Source organism: Trichosurus vulpecula, chromosome 7 (genome assembly GCF_011100635.1).
Source record: "Trichosurus vulpecula isolate mTriVul1 chromosome 7, mTriVul1.pri, whole genome shotgun sequence".
Lineage (NCBI taxonomy): Eukaryota > Metazoa > Chordata > Mammalia > Diprotodontia > Phalangeridae > Trichosurus > Trichosurus vulpecula.
In genome coordinates this window covers 97082984-97101792 of record NC_050579.1, presented here as the reverse complement: position 1 = coordinate 97101792, position 18809 = coordinate 97082984, and the positions used below count along the sequence as shown (strand labels likewise).

General features: G+C 41.7%; 1 protein-coding gene across 2 annotated transcripts in view; it reads left to right on the top strand.

The window, feature by feature from the left end:
• The window catches only part of SYNJ2 (synaptojanin 2), a 136813-nt gene that overhangs the window by 79086 nt on the left and 38918 nt on the right, over positions 1-18809 (top strand). For both annotated transcript variants that reach the window (XM_036767099.1, XM_036767098.1), the window contains exons 6-11: positions 2491-2552; positions 6492-6588; positions 9921-10093; positions 11002-11083; positions 13239-13388; positions 13490-13655. In XM_036767099.1, the coding sequence (XP_036622994.1) occupies positions 2491-2552; positions 6492-6588; positions 9921-10093; positions 11002-11083; positions 13239-13388; positions 13490-13655 (730 nt within the window). The remainder of the gene's footprint in view (positions 1-2490; positions 2553-6491; positions 6589-9920; positions 10094-11001; positions 11084-13238; positions 13389-13489; positions 13656-18809) is intronic.

Here is an 18809-nt window from a genome sequence, read left to right as displayed (position 1 = left end):
GTGATAACCATTAGTTCATTTCCTCAGTCAGGTATTGTTGGTATTCAGAAAACAAAAACATGATAGTTACAGGCAATTAGATAATTTGGCCTAGGCCTTATTCAACTTCTCACCTTTGGCCCAGAAATATCTCTGTTCACAGGCCAGTTTCCATAGCCACCATCTATCTTTGTACTCGGTGGCATTCTGGGAATGGTGACTTATGGGGCCTTTGTGAACAGGGAACATGTAGAACTTCCTTTAATAGTTTCTAAATCTATTGTTCAGAAAATAATTTTCTAGCTTGGTGTTTTCCAAAAACATGGAGGAGACAGCTCTATCATGCAGGTTTGGGGTTTGGTTTTGGTAAGGATTCTTTTAGACAAAGTCAGGGATAAAAAATTATCATTTCTATTCACTCTCTGTTCACAGCAAGCTTGAACCCTTAATGTCCTCCTTGACTTCTTCCTTTCCTTCACTTTCCTCATCCAGTTTATTACTAAGCCTTATAAAATTCTATCTCTACAATATCTATCAATTATCTTTGAGGGACCCTGGGTTAAATGACTTGCCTAGAGTCATACAGTCCTCTATTCACTATGCCCCCCTTTCTGCCCCTAAATCAATTTTTAAAAATTTAAGAGAAATCCATTTTCTCTCCCTCCCTCACCATTGGAAAAACAGAAACAAAACCCCTGAATCACCTCCCTCCAAAGATATATGTCTCATTGTGTGCCTTGAGTCTGTCATCTCTCTGTCAGGAGCTGAGTCCTGTGCCTAATGACTGATCAGATCACTGATCATGGTTGATCCAGTTTCTTCCAGAGTTCTTTGTCTTTTACAGGGTCGTCATTATTGTGTAACTTGCTCTCCTGGTCCTGCTCACTTCAGTATGCATCTGTTCATACAAGTCTTCCCAGGCTTCTCTGAAACCATCCCCTTTAGATTGTAAGGTCTTTGAGGGCAAAGACTGTATTTTGCCTCTTCTTGTGTCCCCAGTGCTTAGCATGGCCATTGGCATCTAGTAAACACTTAAAAATGTTTATTGATTGATTCCGCATTTCTTGTGGCGCAATAGTATTCCATCACATTCATAGACCATAATTTTGCTTAGTCACTTCCCAATTGATGGGCACATGATTTTTTTTTTCATCTGTTCCTTCCACTTGTTTCCTGCTGCCATCATTACCAAGTACCTCTTACCTGGACTGCTGTAGTAAACTCAAAAATGGTCTTCCCTACCTCTAGTCTCTCCTCCCATTTATGCTTAAACTTTCAAATTAATCCTTCTAAAGTCAGCCCTCATCATATCACCCCCTTCTGTTCAAAATCTTCAGTTCTTAGCTACAAAGATTAAATAATGTCTGAATGACTTGGCCTGTCCTGAAACCTTCTGTGATTTGGTCCCTAATCTGCCTTTCCAGCCTTCCTTCCTGACTGTTCTTTGCTCCTGACAAACCAGATTACTTTACGGTCCACACCCCATCCTCTCCCCCAAACCACCACCTTGAGTTTTCCTTATTCCATGCTTTTACTCATGCTGTCCCCTCTACTTGGGATAATCCCTCAAATCACCACCTACCTACCTACACTAGAAGTCCTCTTTATCCCCTCTGGATTTTCATAGTATCTTTTCAAGCAGTCAGTCAGAAGTCATTTATTGAGCACTGACTCTGTGCTAGCACCAGGGATACAAAGAAAAATAAAAAGAGCCTTACCCTCAAGGAATTTACATTCTTACTGAACCTTTACATTCTATCTTTTATTATAGTTATTGATGCATTTCTACTAAATTATAAACTCTTACAAATTTCTCCATGGCAAGGAATAGCTTTGCATCCCCCAACTCTATGCCTTTCATACTGTGGGTACTCAGTAATTGATTGAATACATTATGCTAATTAGAACTTCCAGGGAAGATTGGCCATCCTTATTAGAACAAAAGTGGGGTAACCAACCTCTGTAAACAATTTGTCTTTCCCTAGGCAAGATTGCTTAGCATTGGTTTCAAGTGAATACCTTGACCACAGTTTCTCTTTAATAATGGACTGGAAATTCACACATTTGGAGACCTGGCTTTAAGATTATTGTCCAGGCATTTTTGTTTTGCCCCTAAGGAAGAGATAATATGGTTGGAAACTGTAAATTTTGCAAATGCAACTTTTCTTATTTGATTATCCTTGCCTTTTACACCATACATTTTATGCAAATGGGCTCTTTGTGTGTGATGATACAGCTATAGCAAATTGGACACCAGGACTTGAGTTTCAAGCACCTTTGATACTTAGGGTACTATGTCCATAGAATGAGTCAAACACTCTCCACCCTCCTCCACCTACCAGGGTCATCTAGGGGAGCTGCTAAATTCATATCTTTGGCAGACGGACATAGGAAGAAGTGCTGTAGCTTCCCGGACTTGAATTTTATAGAATATTTAATTGGCACCCAGAAGGAAGGCTGGCAAAGAAAATATTGTCTTTGGGACTCATGTTTGCCTTTTTTCTCTTTTAGGTTGGCTCTCATCATCTGAAACTTAACCGAGGTCTAGAAGCAAATGCCCCTGCTTTTGACAGGTAGGATTTTTTTTTTTAAACATTGTATTTTAGCAAAATCAGTCACTAATCCTCTTCTTTCAGAAAGACAATGACTCAGTGAACACAACATTAGACTGTACACCCTGAATCAGGATTTGTCACTGAGTCAGAGGGACACTTTGAGAAGTTTGTTATTTTGTGACTCAATTTTCATTTTTCGCAAAATGACTGTTTTATTTGCCGAAGGATTGCCCAAGAAGGCAAATGATAATGATAAAGTAGTACTTTGCAAATACTAGCATGTACTTTCTAATGGGTAAAGTCTCACCCATATGCACTGAAAAAAGACAATCTAAATTATAGGAGTTATGCTTTAAGGAAATGGAGTTTTAGAGCTAGCTATGGGGTGAAATATCTAACACACAACACACATTTAGAGCCTCCTCTGTGTAAGACCTTGTGGCACGTACTGAGTAGAGGCCTATTTCACCAAGCCTGCTTAAGGATCAGCATTTTATATTTTCGATACCTTTTTGTGACCTTTTAAATTCTCTAGTTCATGGTACTTGCTGGGACTTCAGCAAGAATGAACAACAGTCTTTCTTTTGCCACTGACATTCATGGGTATACTTGGGAATGGTAATCAAACTTCTCTCATTCGTGATTTTATTTATTTGTTAGCAGTTGCTATTGGAAGTGTGGCTTATATGAAGAGTTTTCTAAATGTCTTTTTTTCCTTTTAGGGTATGAAATGTAAGATTGTCACTTTCTTTATGGAAGCAATTTATAGCACTATACATTTAAATCCTTACTGTATTGAGGTATTCCTCATTTGAAATGAACATTTTAAAGTGGAGTAATGAGGAATTAGTTGATCCCACTGGTAACAGATCAGCGCAGGTTTCATTTAAACTGTTAAACAAATTTTTGAAGAGAGCTAAGAAAATATCAGCACTCTCACAGCACTATCAGCAATGAACAGCAATGAGTTACGAATACCTGGGTGGGCTCAAATCCCACTGCAGGCACTCATTACCTTTGTGACTTTAGGAAAGTCACTTGGCCTTTCTGGATCTCAGTTTCCTTCTCAGTAAAATGAGAAGGTTTGACCCAGTCCCCTCCATGGTCCCTTCTAACTCTAAATCTGTGATATTCTCTTACATTTCTGCAGGAGTAGTGTAGTTCCTTATGTCTTCATCTTTCATTTGGAATGGTGGCACAGGCCTTCCCTAAGCATATTGTGACAAGATGTCCCCGATCTGCTCTTTGGTGTGGCGTGACCAGGATCTGTTGATTTTTCTGTCTTTTGATGTTTTTTGTGCTGAGAACAGAATTGTTAAAAATCTGTGCTGATTTGGAGAGTGGTTTTGAAAAATCTCTTTTGAAGTTCATACAATCAAACTCTTGTTTTTTTGTGTGTTCTGTGTATGTTGATATTTGATTCTTGCCAGCATATTGAAGCTATAAGAATAGGCCCACACTGCCCGAAAAATATTTAAAAGGAGTAGTGGGAGTGGGGGGTGGGAGAATGTTTTGGTAAGGCAAGACCACCAGTGTTACTGAACTCTGTTTAGATTTTTTTTTTTTTTGGTGGAGGGGGAAAGGTTGTTACTACAGTTTGCTTATGAAAGGGCTAAACCTTGTTATTTCACATTTTTAACCTTTATTCTGTTTAACTCATTTTATCCCTTTAATTGTAGCTCCTCAGTTGGAAGGCAGCAAGCGTTAACTAGTAGGAAGGATAATGCATAAGAGTCAGACTGTATGCTTTCAAGTTCCCAGGCTGTACCTTATTAGCTCTGTGACCATATGCAAATCCCTTAATCTCTCAGAGCCTGGGTTTTTTCATCTGTCAGATGAGGAAAAGATCATCTGCCTTGGCTGCCTCAAATGGTTGCCATGAGCATCAGAAGAGGTGTTTATATGTGTAAATGCTTTGAAAGCCATTGCATTGATGTCGTTTAGGTCTGGGTACTCGAATATGTATTTAGCTATTGATCTTGCTAATTATGCCCTAGTGCACAGAACAGAAATATGACTGAGAAGTGTTCTCTAAAATCTCCAAGTCCACTAAACAACTTTATGTAACCAAGTTACACACACAATGTCATCCACCATCCCCCCAAAGGAAAAAACATCTGAACACCAATGTTGTTTTCCAGTGCCATACATTGTCATTGACTTAGGGCTTGGAATCTTAGACCTCTCTGTGCTTTGAACCCTAGAGTCAGAAATGAATGGAGAGCTGACCAGGTGATAAAAACTTTTGACTTATTGATCCTATTAAATAGACAAAAAAGGAAGGAAGGAAAGGAAGAAGGGAGGAAGGAAAGAAGAAAAAGAGAAAGGAGGATAGGGAGAGAGGGAGGGTGGAAGGAAAGAAAGGAAGAAGGGAGGAAAGAAGAGAGAGACAAAGGAAGGAAAGAAGGAAGAAAGAAAGGAAGAGAGGGAGAGAGGAAGAAAGGAAAGAAAGGAAGAAAGAGAGGGAGGGTGGAAGGAAGGAAAGGAAGAAGGGAAGAAAGAAGAGAGGGAGAGAAAGAAAGGGAGGAAAGAAGGGAGGGAGGGAAGAAGGAAGGAAAGAAAGAGGAAAGGTCTATTTAACTATGACATGCTCTGCAGTCATTTGTACCCTTTTAAGTGCTCCAGAATAAAGGAAGCATTTATTTTTTTCCTATGGGTATAAAAATGTTCTTGACATTGTTATTAACATTTCAATTGTTATTTTTCACAAAAGAAAGCCAATGGTAAAGGACAGATAGTTGTGTTTAATACCTTAGTAGCTGGCTCCATTTTCATTGTCTGGTTGGAAGTTTCACTGGTACCTTTTTTGGGCTAAATTCAGTATTCTTCTAGGTTATAGGGATAGGGTCCTGGACTGGTGAATCCATTGATATAGGGAACTCCTGTGGTATAAGGAACTCCCAGGTAAGGAGATTATCTAAACCAATGTAGCTTGTCCTTCTCTAGGCCCTGAGAGGAGAGGTTAGGTGATTGGCCCTGGGGTCACAGGATGGATCAGAGGCAGAATTTGAACCCAGCTCTGCCTGGCTTTGAGATCAGCTCTCTATCCACTTTACCAGGGATTCTTCACCTCTTTTGTGTTATGGGCCTTGTAAGCAGTCTGCTGTAGCCTGTGGACTCCTTCTCAAAATAATGGGTTTTGCCTGCATTCATCACAGAAGGAAATGCAAAATTTTAGTTAGAGGTTAGTGAAAATAGAGCTATAATTTTTTTTTCTAATCCACAATTCACCAACCCTCAAAAATCTATCCAAAGACTCCATAAGGGGTCTTCAGACCCCAGGTTAAAAACCCATTCTCTACACTGTGCTCCCTCTCTTCCTTGGATGTGGTGAATCTGAAGCAGAATCAAACTCATTAAAATTAGGGATTATAGCCTTTTTTTTCCTCTCCATTTTCTAAATTCAGAAGAATGTAGATGTCAGGCAGGACTAAGTGATAGGACTTCAATTTGAAAAGATTTCAATGCTGATCTAATTTTGTGTTCATAACACCAGGAATGGGGAATGGAAGCATGAGCTTGGCCTTTATGGATGCCTAGTCATTAAGATTCAAGGCAGCTACTCCCACTTCTCTTGAAAAAAATATAGTAAATTAGTAGCACCAATAAAAAAAACCCTCCACTAATATCAAGCCTAATCACCCACCAATTGCCACACCATGTGGTGACTTGGTCAAGGTAATATTTTTTAAAAATTATTTTTGGTACACTTCCTCAAATATGGCATATGTATTGTATCTGAGAGTGAAATGGAACCCCAAAACACAGAGAGTTGCTTTGAGGAGCCTGCTTGCCCTCATTAAAACCTCTCTTCCCATCTTGGGGCTTGGGTAATGTCCACTGTCCTGGAACACTCTTGCTCTGCAACCATAGGAAAGCAGTGCCCCACCAGGGCAGTCAGTCTCGTTTCATTGGTTAAATGGCATCATCATGCTGCTGCTGCTACTGCTCTTACAGGCATATGATGCTTCTGAAAGAGCAGTATGGAAAGCAAGTGATCGTTAACCTGTTGGGAAGCAGAGGAGGAGAGGAGGTGCTCAACAGAGCCTTCAAGGTAAACCTTTTGCTCAGCTGCTGGCTTCTCAAGGCCTCCCCTTCTGCTCCTCCATACTGTGGGGCTCCAGTGGGTGGGTGGACCAGGGAAAGGGATTTGGCAGGCACCCCTCCAGTTCAGACAGTGGGAACCAGACTTCCAACAAGGTAGGTGGTTTTATCCCTTGGATTTTATGTCTCTCCCATGAGTCTGGAAAGAAGTAACCCTTATCTAACTATTCCTTTATCAAGCATTTATTAAGCTGCCAAGCACTGTGCCATGTGAAGATGGGCTAAGGATGCAGAGACAAAAATGAAACCATCCCCAACTCAGAGTGGAAATGACTTTGTTTTGTGAGTTGTCCACAATGTGTATTTTTCTAGAATATGATAAATGGCTCTCTAATTTCGAGCTTTAATTTTTTTCCAGAGGCTTAGTGAAACCTGAGCTGATTTTTTGCTTCTATAGATGGGACCCAAAGCAGCTTATGATATACACTGATATATATTTTCTTAATAGTTCTCTCTTCAGTCAACTCATGTATTTAAACTAAATTTTCTGAACTGATGTCTCCAGAGAGCCTTTCCCTGTCTCCAACTTTACCTTTAGCTGGGTCACCCAGCTAGAGGTGACAGTGTCCTTCCCACTGCTTTCTCACAGGGTCATTTTCCAAAATGAAAATCCCAAGAGACAGGAGGGAAAAGGAAGATGTCACTCTGCACGTTGGCCTCTTCCAGTGTCTCGGATCCTTGTTGGGGAATGCCTAACTGTTCCTTTCCTTCTGTCAGGCGGCTTATGTCCCATCTTCCAAAGTGTGACTGCTTTCCTTTCATCTCCCGGGCCAGCCCAGCACAGCCTCGTCACTTGACAGTTACTGTCTTTGAGGCAGTCCATCTTGGCTTGGCTCTGCGGCAGAGTTAAATGACTTACTCACCTGTGGCTCTCTCTGCAGCTCTAAAACCTTTCACACTTACACCGCTCCTAACAAACATCTTTCTGTCACCAGTCCCTTGAGTGGTGGTGCTTCCCTCGTGCAAACCTATCTTGGGCTGCTCATGCTTCATTTTCAGGACAGACAAGAGGAGGTAGCCTTGGATAAGCTGCATTACAAGACCATGACAGATGAGTTCCCTCCTCCTGACACCCCCATTTTCTGTTGGCATAAGATGAAGATCAAGACCTTCTGCCCCTTAGATCCTCAAAAGGCTGTTGTGGCCCATGGAGGAAAAGCAGTGCCTAAAGGTTGCTAGTTACTGTGTGACCTTCTGTTAACTGCCCCATAACTCTCCCAACCAGTTATAGAATCATGGGATTTAAGAGTCAGTAGGGACCCTCATATTAGTCTAATTCCTCCACTTCATTTTACAGGTGAAGAAACTAAGGCTGTCACAGGTAGCAAGTAGCCAGGCTAGGACCTGAACCCAGATTCTTTAACTTCAATGTGCCCTTTTCAGTGTACCACACAGCTTCCTCAACTGCTGCTTGTAGGTATTTCTTCTTCCCTAGAGAAGAAAAATTCAGGGCTTATTTTAAACCAAAGACAAATCACTGTTGACTGGAGCAGAAAGCTTTTCTCAGTGAAAAGATAGACAATAAATCTCTCTTAGGGAGCAGAAGAAAGATAGAGGCTAAGGAAACCACAAGCATCATGACATCTGGGGAGCAGGAGCAGAGTTCAGGCTGAATGTTCACCCCAGTTTGTTTGCAAACTCCACACCCGACTGCTGGCTGTATTACTAGCACTAGCCTGGGAGTGGGGCAACCCAAGTTCAAGTTTACTAGCTGTATGACCGAGGCAAATTCCTTAATGCCTTTGAGCCTCAGTTTCTCCACCTGAGGGGGGTGGATTAAGTGATGTCTGAGATCTCATCCGGCTTTAACGTTCTGTGAATTCTGTGGCGTAGAGACTTTCTGGTGGCCAATTGTTTTTGGCCAGACCTGCTTTTCCTGTCTGGTTTGTTGCTAACGGCAACAAATGAACTATTTTTTTTCCTCTTCCTTTTTTTATTGGCAATACTTCTTTTATAGAAGAAGAAGAAAAAAAGCCCAACTCTTTTTTTCTTTTCCTCCCACATGGAAAGTGGTGGTATTTTTGACCCACAGCATTTATCAGCTGGTATAAATATTCCTCACATCCAGGGATATCCAGATACCAGCCCTCTTCAGATAGCAACCTTTCTTTTAGTAAAGGTGAGTGAGAGGGAGGTAGAAATGTTGTAGAGGGTCTGATATCAGATAGTGAAGGTGCTGACACAATGCTGCGCCAAGCACACTAGTCTGGGGGTCAGGAGACCTGGGTTCTTGTCTCCTCTTTGCTAATAATTAGGTGTGGCCCCCTTAGCTCAGACAGTTTGCCTCTCTCCAAGCCTCATTTTCTTCATCTGTAAAATGAAAGATTGAATCAGTAATTCTCCAAGGTACTTTCAGCTCTGACTTTCTATAGTTCCTTGACTGGCCAAATGCTAAAATATCAGCCTGTCATGGAGACACACAATGTCTAGAAGAAGGCCCCAGTGGCCATGGGATCATACACGAGCTTCTTGTCATCCTGGGTCTGTGGCTGCTTAGCATAGTCTATCCATTTGCTATGAGTCAGTGTGGATGGCGGGAGCTGAGCTAGGGAAGGGAGATGGTGTATGAAGAACATTAGGACTCATGGTCCATGACTAGGACCTGACCTGCTGCCATCACCACCTGCGCTGCTGTCCCACGTATCTCACCTCTTCCTGTTGGGCCCCCACTGGACCATCCCTCTTGGGTTGTCATTGTGTGACTGCCACCTGGCACTGCCCAGAGGGTAACACTAGGACTTGCAGCTCCCCAATGTACAGAGATGTTCATCACACTTCCTCCTTAAGTCAAGATGTGAATGGTTCCCAAGGAAACGGCTGTTACGAATAGAACTGCCACGCACCTTCATACTTGGTGGGCCTGCAGCCCTTGTGCTATTTGAAGACTGGAGCAGTAGCTTCCTTTCTCGCTTGCTTTATGTATTGCCATAGAGATCCGGGAGAGAATGTGATGTTTGTTACTGCCTGTGGGCTGCAGATGGTGGCCGAGGGAGGGGCGAGTGTCACATCTGGCTTTGCCTCTTCCTTGCTTTAAATGATCCTTTTGCCCTCTTTCAGGAAGTGTGCTTTTCCTGTGCTGTTGTCTTTTTCTTTGATATTTTCCTTCTGTACTTCCTTTTCAAGAGCTGGACTGATAAACTACTTTATCCATCATGAGCTTTAAGACTAACCTAATGTAACCAATTAACGTGATTAGCCAGATGAAAACCCTGAGCAGTAAATGGAAATATGCCGTCATCTCTATTTTTTCTTCTCCCCTCTCACCCCCCTTCCCTTCCTCAGAAGTTACTTTGGGCCTCTTTCCATGTTGGAGACACACCTATGATAAATTTTGACTTCCATCAGTTTGCCAAAGGAGGGAAGATAGAGAAATTGGAGAATCTGTTGAGGCCCCAATTAAAGTTGCACTGGGATGAGTTTGATGTTTTCGCCAAGGGCGAGAATGTGAGTCCACGGTGAGTGTCCCAATGTTTGCTTCATTTTTATAGTCTGGGAAGTAGATTTATAGCTAGAGAGTATTGACATTCTGTTCACTGTGTAGCAAGGCCATTTGGGGTTTTCTGGCTCGTTTGCTTTCAAAATGGTTTTCTTCTCCATACCAATTGTATTGCCTACAATTTGGGGTGGTACCACGAGCACATTTTCCAGTTTTCTATTTTAGCCTCTGCATGACTTTAAAAAAACACATGTATGTAAATATATATTTGTATATGCACATATGCTATATATAAAATATATCGTGTATATAAGGTACATATAATACATAAAAATACATATCTATTTTAAAATTATGAATTTTGACATATAATGAACAGGAACATAACCATATATGAAGAAGAACAGAAAAAGAGGATTATACATAAAACTATGAAATTCTACCACATACAGCTTTGTGGGGGTTTTTAAAAGTCTGTAACACACTAGATACAATAGCATAAGGCCAGCTTTGTGATAGATGTGTAATTTTGATTTGCATGTGTTGAATCACAGATTGTCTGACCCCAATTCTAACATTTGGCAGAACAGGTTTAGCAATTGGAGTTCATTAGATTAAAGCACAGGGCTGAATCCAGCACTGTTGTGTTCAGTAAGTAATGAAAATCCTCCTCTCCAGAAACCCCAAGTTTTGACTGGTTCTGTAGAACTGAGCAAGTTATTGACTAATACGCCTTAGCTATTACTCAAGCCTATCAGTAGGCCTTACCAGAACGCTTTCCAAGGGTCTGGTTTGGGATGATGGGGCTGCAGGGGATTGGCTTTTCTTTTCCCCATTCAGACTTAAGACACTTCCCTAAATGTGCTGCTGCTATAAACTGAACTTTGTAACCACCGTGGCTTTTTTCTCCCCATCATTTGTTCAAAGTTTCCAAAAAGGTACCTTGCGAATGAATTGTCTGGACTGCTTGGATCGAACAAACACTGTACAGTGCTTTATAGCTCTTGAGGTCAGTCCCCTATTGTTACAAGATCTTGTGCTTTCTGTGTCTGTTTTTTGCTTCTAGCCAAAAGGCAACCATTGCTGGGCTCTTTGGGACCAGAGTAAAGATAAGTCGATTTATCTGGTTCTTTGGCTAACTTCAAGGGGTGGGATATGGGGTAAGTGGCCAGGGGGGACTAATGATATTTAGAGAGAGCAACGTCTGTGTCGTCTGTGAATTGGAGTCATATCCATATGTCAGTCTGGGGTTTTATTGTTGTGTCTCTTATCTATCGGTCTCTTTCTTCTTCCTTCCTTTTTTTCCTCTTTTTTTCTTTTTCGTTCTTCCTTCCTTCCTTCCTTTCCTTCTTCCTTCTGAACAAATCAGATAAAAAGGGAATTTCCATACATCTTAGTAGAACAGAAAAAAGAGGTTTGTAAATTAATCTCTATTATGTATAGCTTGCTTTTGTCTCAAAATATATACTGAATTCAGCATGTATCTTTCACGGCTACCCTGCTCATCCATGATTTTTTGGGGGCTTTTTTTTTTGCAGTTCTTTTCTATGCATAAAAAAAAAAGCAAAGCATTTCACTGACCCTTTCTTTCCTTTTTTTTGGCTTTTCTTTCTCTGTCCCACTTGCCCCTTCCCGCCAAGTCGAGGAGAAAGAAAAAAGAAACACAAAACAGATGTATCATACCACATGCATAAGCAAACAAAACCAATTCCTACATGAGCTTTCCCTGAAAATGTCTTACTCTACACTTTGAGCCCAGCACCTCTCACTCGCAGTCACTTTCAAATGGACTTGAGAACTGGTGACTCCAGTTAGGATATTATTTTCCTAAATTCTATAAAGCAGAAGAAATGTGTCTGCCTAAGCTGACCAAATATCCTGGAATCTTCTGCCCATTTCCTTCCGCCCACATCAACGTGACCTTGGTCAAACTGTCAAGAATAGAGTTGGTTTTTTCCTTTAAACCCATTCTCCTTTTCTGACTAAACTTGCTGTTTATAGCAATGCCGTTTACTCATCTTCCATGTTTGGCATTTACTTTTGCCTTTCTTTTCCCTCACCTGCCTTATTTACCAAGTCCTGTTGATTTCACTTACTAAATTTCTCTTACATCTACTGCCCTTCTCAATTTCTAGGGTTCCCACCCAGCCAAACTGTTTCAGCAGCCTTGTAACTGTTCTTTCCTGTCTCCTCTCTTTCATATCATTGCCAGTCTCACCTTCTCCATGAATAGTTCGGGTCATGTCAAACTTTTGCTCAAGCATCATCAGTGGTTTCCTATTACCTATCAAATAAATGTCAAAATCACCTGATATGTGAGAGTCTCCCCACTTTGGCACCAGCCTACTTTCTAGCCTTGTCTCATGCTACTCCCTTCCATGTACTTTGTGTTCTGACCAGACCAGACCCAACCATTCTGTCTCACAAATACACTTTATGCTTGCCTGCCTCCACACCTTTGATGCCTAACCCTAACCTTTCCCACCTATGGAATTCCTTCTTGTTGTTGTTGAGTCTCTGACTCTCTGTGACTGCATTTGGGGTTTTCTTGGCAAAGATACTGGAGCACTTTGCCATTTCCTTCTCCAGCTCATTTTACAGAAGAGGAACTGAGGCAAACGGTTAAGTGACTTACTCACACAGCTAAGCTAGTAAGTGTCTGAGCCTGGATTTGAACTCAGGTCTTCCTGACTCCAGGCCTGACATTCTGTCCACTGTACCATCTAGCTACCTATACTTCAACGTTCAACTCATGCTACCTTCTCTATGAAGCCTCCCTGATCCCTCCTGGAAGTAATGACCTTTCTGCTCAGACCTTCTATAACCAACAGGTTCTTTTGATCCCCTTCATGAATCCCTCTTTTGTTCTTCCTTCCTGTGAGGCTAGTGACTTTGCACAGCCCTCCCTCACTCAAATCAAATTCAGTTGCAAGTCATGTTGTCATCTCCCTGGTGTCATGGTCCTCTTCAAGAAAGAAGGACAAACCACAACAACCCCACACACGAGTTATCTGTATACATGCATTATCCAACTAGAATGAAAGCACCATTTCTTGTCTAAAGTGTGTGTATCTCCTAACATCAATGCTCTGCATATAATAGGCACGTACTGAATATTTGCTGAATGGAGTCTCTCACTCTCCTTTTATTCATTTCTCATTAAGGTTCTTCACTTACAACTGGAGAGCTTGGGACTGAATTCAAAGCCAGTCACTGAACGCTTTGTGGAGTCATACAAAGTCATGTGGTCTCTTAACGGTCACAACCTGAGCAAAGTCTTTACGGGCAGCCGGGCACTGGAAGGAAAGGCCAAGGTAAGAAGTGGTCTCAGAGTTCAGCAGGACCATGCTTTTAATGAGTGCAAAGCCTGCTGGGAATGTGTTGCATACCTCCTCAAGGCCCTTGTTTGTTGCAGGTCGGGAAACTCAAAGATGGGGCCCGGTCTGTGTCTAGAACCATCCAGTCCAATTTCTTTGATGGAGTGAAGCAAGAAGCCATCAAACTGCTGCTGGTTGGTGATGTCTACAAGGATGAGTATGCGGACAAAGGGAGGATGCTTATGGACAGCACGGCACTTTTAGGTAACGGTCACATGCCTTCCTACATATGCATGCAGATGGTGACCCACTGGAAGGAAAGTATTTGCTTTTGAATTCTTTCCCCAGCATTGCTAATGATTGATAACTGCTCTGTCCCTGCCCTCTCACTGAGCTCTCCTTGTGACTAAATGAAATGGTTGCTAAGGGTTAAGTCAACTTTGAACAAATGGAGGAGAATGAACAAAACCATCAGACTTCTTGAGGGATAAAAAACCCTGGATCCAGGCCTCATGAGCAACCTGGTTGAAGGGGTTCAGTTATTTAGCTTTAGTAATTGGGCAGAATAGTAAGCCAGGCCCAGAACGGAGTAGCCAGAGATTAGGCTGAATTGCAACAATGACTTTAGATGATATGCTGGAGTTTGGGGGTTGTGTTTGGTCCAGGCCTGTGATCTCTACAAGGAACTCTTAGTTGGAAAAATTCCTACAACGGTGTATGATTAAATGGGAGGAAAAAAACATCAGCCAACTATTATGCAGCTCATCAGCTCTCTGTAGCTTACTGTCTTTTTTTATTTAATATTTTATTTTCCCTCAATTACATGGAAGAACAATTTTCAACATTCATTTTTTAAATTTTGAGTTTCAAATTCTCTCCCACCCTCCTCATTGAAAAGGCAAGCCATTCAATAAAGATTATACATGTGTAGTCATGCAAAACATTTCCGTATCAGTCATGTTGTGAAAGGAAACATAGACCAAAATAAAAATCCAAGAAAAATAAAGAAAGTAAGAAGTATGCTTTGATCTGTATTCAGGCTCCATCAGCTCTTTGCAGCTTGCTGTCTTACAAGATTGTCTGGGGCCAACGAGTTTTTTGACTTGCCCAGCTGGCATACACAGCCTTCTTGTTTCAGAGGCAGGATTTGAACCCAAGTCTTTCTGCCTCTAAGGTTAGCCTTGGCATCTGTTACGCCAAAATAAGTAAGAAGATGTAAGCATGTCTCTAAAATCCTGAATTCTTCTAACTAGGATAATTAACAGCCCCTAATCCATTCAGCTACTGTACCATGAGAAGCACCCTTTATTGCTATTCCCTTGGTTTGGATTCCTTTGTTATATTTGTAGGGACTGGAACATCTAATATGACTTGTCTCTGCTTACAGTTTTTTGTTTGTTTGTTTTTTAAGTTGAATTCTATAAATGTAACTAATTAGGCATGTTTCCCTGATTGCATTATTTCACGTGTTAAGATATGGAAGCCCTTTCTTCTTTCTCTTTTTTGTGCCACCCCTGTCCGCATGTTAGTTAACTGTCAATCTTCACAGAGGAGTGATTCAAAGATTTGCCAGAGGGCTTTGTCTTGTCCTTTTCACACTCTGGAAGTACCAGAGCACCACCAGGATCTGCTCTCTGTTGTCTCTAATGCTCCCTACAGGACGAGGCTGCTTCTAGTCAGCCCATGGTCATGCCCCTTCTCATCCAACATTGATCAAAAGTATTTAAGTACTTGCTATGGGCTAGGCACTATGCTAGGCCCTGAGGATACAAGGGCAAAATTGGGAGGAGACAACATCTCCCAGGGTGACTTAGGAGGGGAGCTTTGTTGGGAAGTTTGTGGGGATGGGGAGTAGAGCCAGAGGGGGATTGATCAACAGCCTTTTTCAGTAGCAGCAGCAATGTTGATCTGACTTCTGTTCTGGAGCTGAAGAGCAGATTTAGATGGTGAGGTCTGGGGGGGAGAGGGAGGAGATAGCAAAAAGGTGACCTTGGGTAGAAGATGAAGCATGACTGGGAAGATAATGAATGAATGAGCATTTATATATCAGTTACTATGTACAAAGTGTGCTAAGTACTAGGGATACAGTAGTGACGTGGTTTTGAAGATATGATACATGATGCATATAATGGTCTACATGACACATTCACCAATCAGGATAGGCCAGTCACCAGCATGGGAATTCCAGAGCTGAGAAGGTTAAGTTTCCCCCAAGGTCTGAGCTTTGGTGTGAAGAATGTTACATCAGGAGAGATGGCAAGGTCTTATGAGATGGCAGCCATTGGGCTGGAATAGACCATAAAAGCCCCGTAATCCATGTCGTTTTATAGATGAAGAAACACATTGGAACCGCAGGTCCTTGACTCTAACTCTATCGCTCATTCCATTGTGACACACTTCCTTTCTTCCATGGCACTGGCAAACACCCTTGGTAAACAGATTTCATTCATTTAGTGACTATTTGAGTACATGTAAACTTTTAGGCTTTTAACAATATCCTGGGATCATAAGATTTAGAGTTGTGAGGGAGCTTGGAAATCTTTGATCTCACATGAGGAAACTGAGGTACACAGAGGTTGAATGATTTACTCCATGTCACCCAAGCAGCTGGTAGAAGGGCCAGGCTTTAAACTTTTAAATTTATGCCCCATTCAGTCATTTTTCAGTCGTCTGACTCTTTATGACCCCATTTGGGGTTTTCTTGGCAGAGATACTGGAGAAGTTTGCCATTTCCTTCTCCAGCTCATTGTACAGGTGAGGAAACTGAGGCAAACAGGGTGAAGTGACAGGTAGTAAGTGTTTTGAGGCTGGATTTGAACTCATGGCATTCTATGCACTATGGTGCCACCTAGCTGCCTCTCGCAGACTTGGACTAAGAACTAAATATGTGGGTTCTGGTCCCTATTCTACAAAGCTTGTCTTCAAAATATACTGTGTGTCCTTGGACAGATAATTAAGTCCCCTAAACGGACTGTCTATAAGTTGGGAGGGGGAGAAGGTGCCAACCTGCATGGGTGGAGAGAATTCCTTTACTGAAATCACAGATCCATCCCCTCTCCCCTAATTTGTCTGTTCGTGAAAAAAATGTGATTTACTCATTCTTCCTCTTCTTCCTTCCCCCCTCCCCCATCTAACCTCATTTCCTGGTGTATTCTAACTTTGCTTTCAGTAGCCAAGACAATATTTGATTTCTACTCTGGGCACAATCCCAGTGCAGTGAAGGAAGTTTTGAAAGCATCTCTAAGTAATTGGGCATCTGTTGAGGTTTGTTTACTAACAAAGTAGAGATGGTTTAGTTTCTAGACTAACTCAGTCATAGAAGAAAGGAAGTATTGTTGTCTAAAGAGGTTGACCTTTCGAGACTGTTTTGAAGCTGGGGTCAAAGACGTGTAGGATATGGGGCAGAGAAAACACTTTTACAGGGAGATTTTCTCTTGATGAGACTTTCAGATTTATACTCCTTCCAAAATGTGACTTGTGCCCCTCCTCCTGGTTAACTGAAGATTTGTCACTTTGACTGTCCCCGGCGCCCTCATCAGCTTTTGGATCTGGTGGTGAAGGCCAAGATCGAAGCCTTTCCTGCTGTCTTGCATTCATAATTCCTTACTCTCTGGTGTCATAGTTTCACCACATGCTTAATTTATAATGTCCCAGCAAGATCATGATTTCCTGTAAATAGACCATCTTGGATAGGGAGAAACTCAGCTAAGTGAAAGAGCTATGAATACATTTTGGCTCTTTCCATTCAATTGAAGGAAATCATAGGAACAAAGAATTTTTGGAAAGCTAGAAGGGGTCTTAAAAATCATCCAGTGACTAGCTGACTCCTTTATTTTATGGATCTGTCAGTCAGGAAAGGCAGTTAGGCGGCAGAGTAGATAGAGTGTGGGCCTGGAGTCAGGAGGGCTCATCTTCCTGAGTTGGAATCTGGCCTCATATACTTACTAGCTGTGTGACCCTGGGCAAGTCACTTCACCCTATTTGCCTCAGTTTCCTCATCTGTAAAATGAGCCGGAGAAGGACACGGCAAACCACTCCAGTATCTCTGCCAAGAAAACCCCACAAGGGGTCATGAGGCATTAGACACTACTGAACAACAACAGTCAACAAGCATTTATCAATTAAACACCTGCTAACGAGCACTGTGTGTTAGGTGCTGGGGATACAAAGAGCCCGTATTCCAATAAGGAAGTCAACAGTAAATAAACATTTACTAAACCCCTACTGTGTGCCAGGCACTGTGCTAAGGATACAAAGAAAAGCAAAAGTCATTCCCTGCCCTCAAGGAGCTCATAATTTAATAGGAGAGACAACATGCAAACAACTATATACAAACACGATGTATACAGGATGACCGTTAATGCAAGAAGAGAGGCCGGATTTTAAAATCGGACATAGGACAGACTCTAGATTTCTTTAGCTTTAGCTTAGAGGATGGAACATGAAAATCATTTAGGTTTTTCAAGGGAGTTCAATCACTGTACCCTAAGGAAACTTGAAGGGAAAAGAAAAGTGAAAGAAAACCAGGGCAGAGAGTGTTTTCAGGCTAGAAAAGGCACCTGCCTCTGCTTCATCCCTTGTCACTGTCCCTTACCCATTTCCAATAGCTACTATTGGGATAAGAAACTGCAGTCACCTAATAGCCCAGGTGTTAGTTGTATGAATAGTTTTTCAGATCACATTCATGTATCATATCAGATCAATCAGAAAATATTTGATCTATTGGATTGTTTTTTAAAAAAAACTTCTGAATTTATTATGTTTTCAATTAACAAGCATTTATTTTTCTCCGTCCCCTCCCACACTGGGGGAAAAAAAGAGAAAAGAAAATGCAAACCCTGTTAACAAATCTGCATAGTTAAACAAAACAAATTTCCACATTGGCCGGGTCTCCTGCATCTGGTATCTATAGCCTCTCTATCAGGACGTGGTTAGTGTGCTCCACCACTGGTCCTCTGCTGAAACATCCTCTCCCAAGTAAAACAGAGCTTCAGGTTGGAGAACTCTGAGTGCTTAAGTCATGAATATAAATGACTTCCTCCTTAACATATTTGATAGGTCTTAAATATTTGGCACAATTGATAAAAAAAAAAAAAACAACTCCTGAAGAAGGCTTCTTCATTGAATCCTCTCCAGCCACTTAAGAACATGTTCTCTGCATATACAACATAAGAATTTTGCCATTTGAGGCACATAAACACAAGATGAAGGCTCTGTCTTCCAGCACTTGTCTGGGCTCAGGGGCAGTGTGGAACAGGTGAACAAGGGCAGACTTTGAAGACAAAGACCTGGGTTCAAGTCTCTTCTCTGATAACTGGCTGTGTTACTCTGGGCAAATTAAGCAACCTCTCTGTGACCTAGGTAACTCTCTGAGAGTTTAAGTTGCAGAAAATGTGCTGATCTGTATGTGTATAGGGA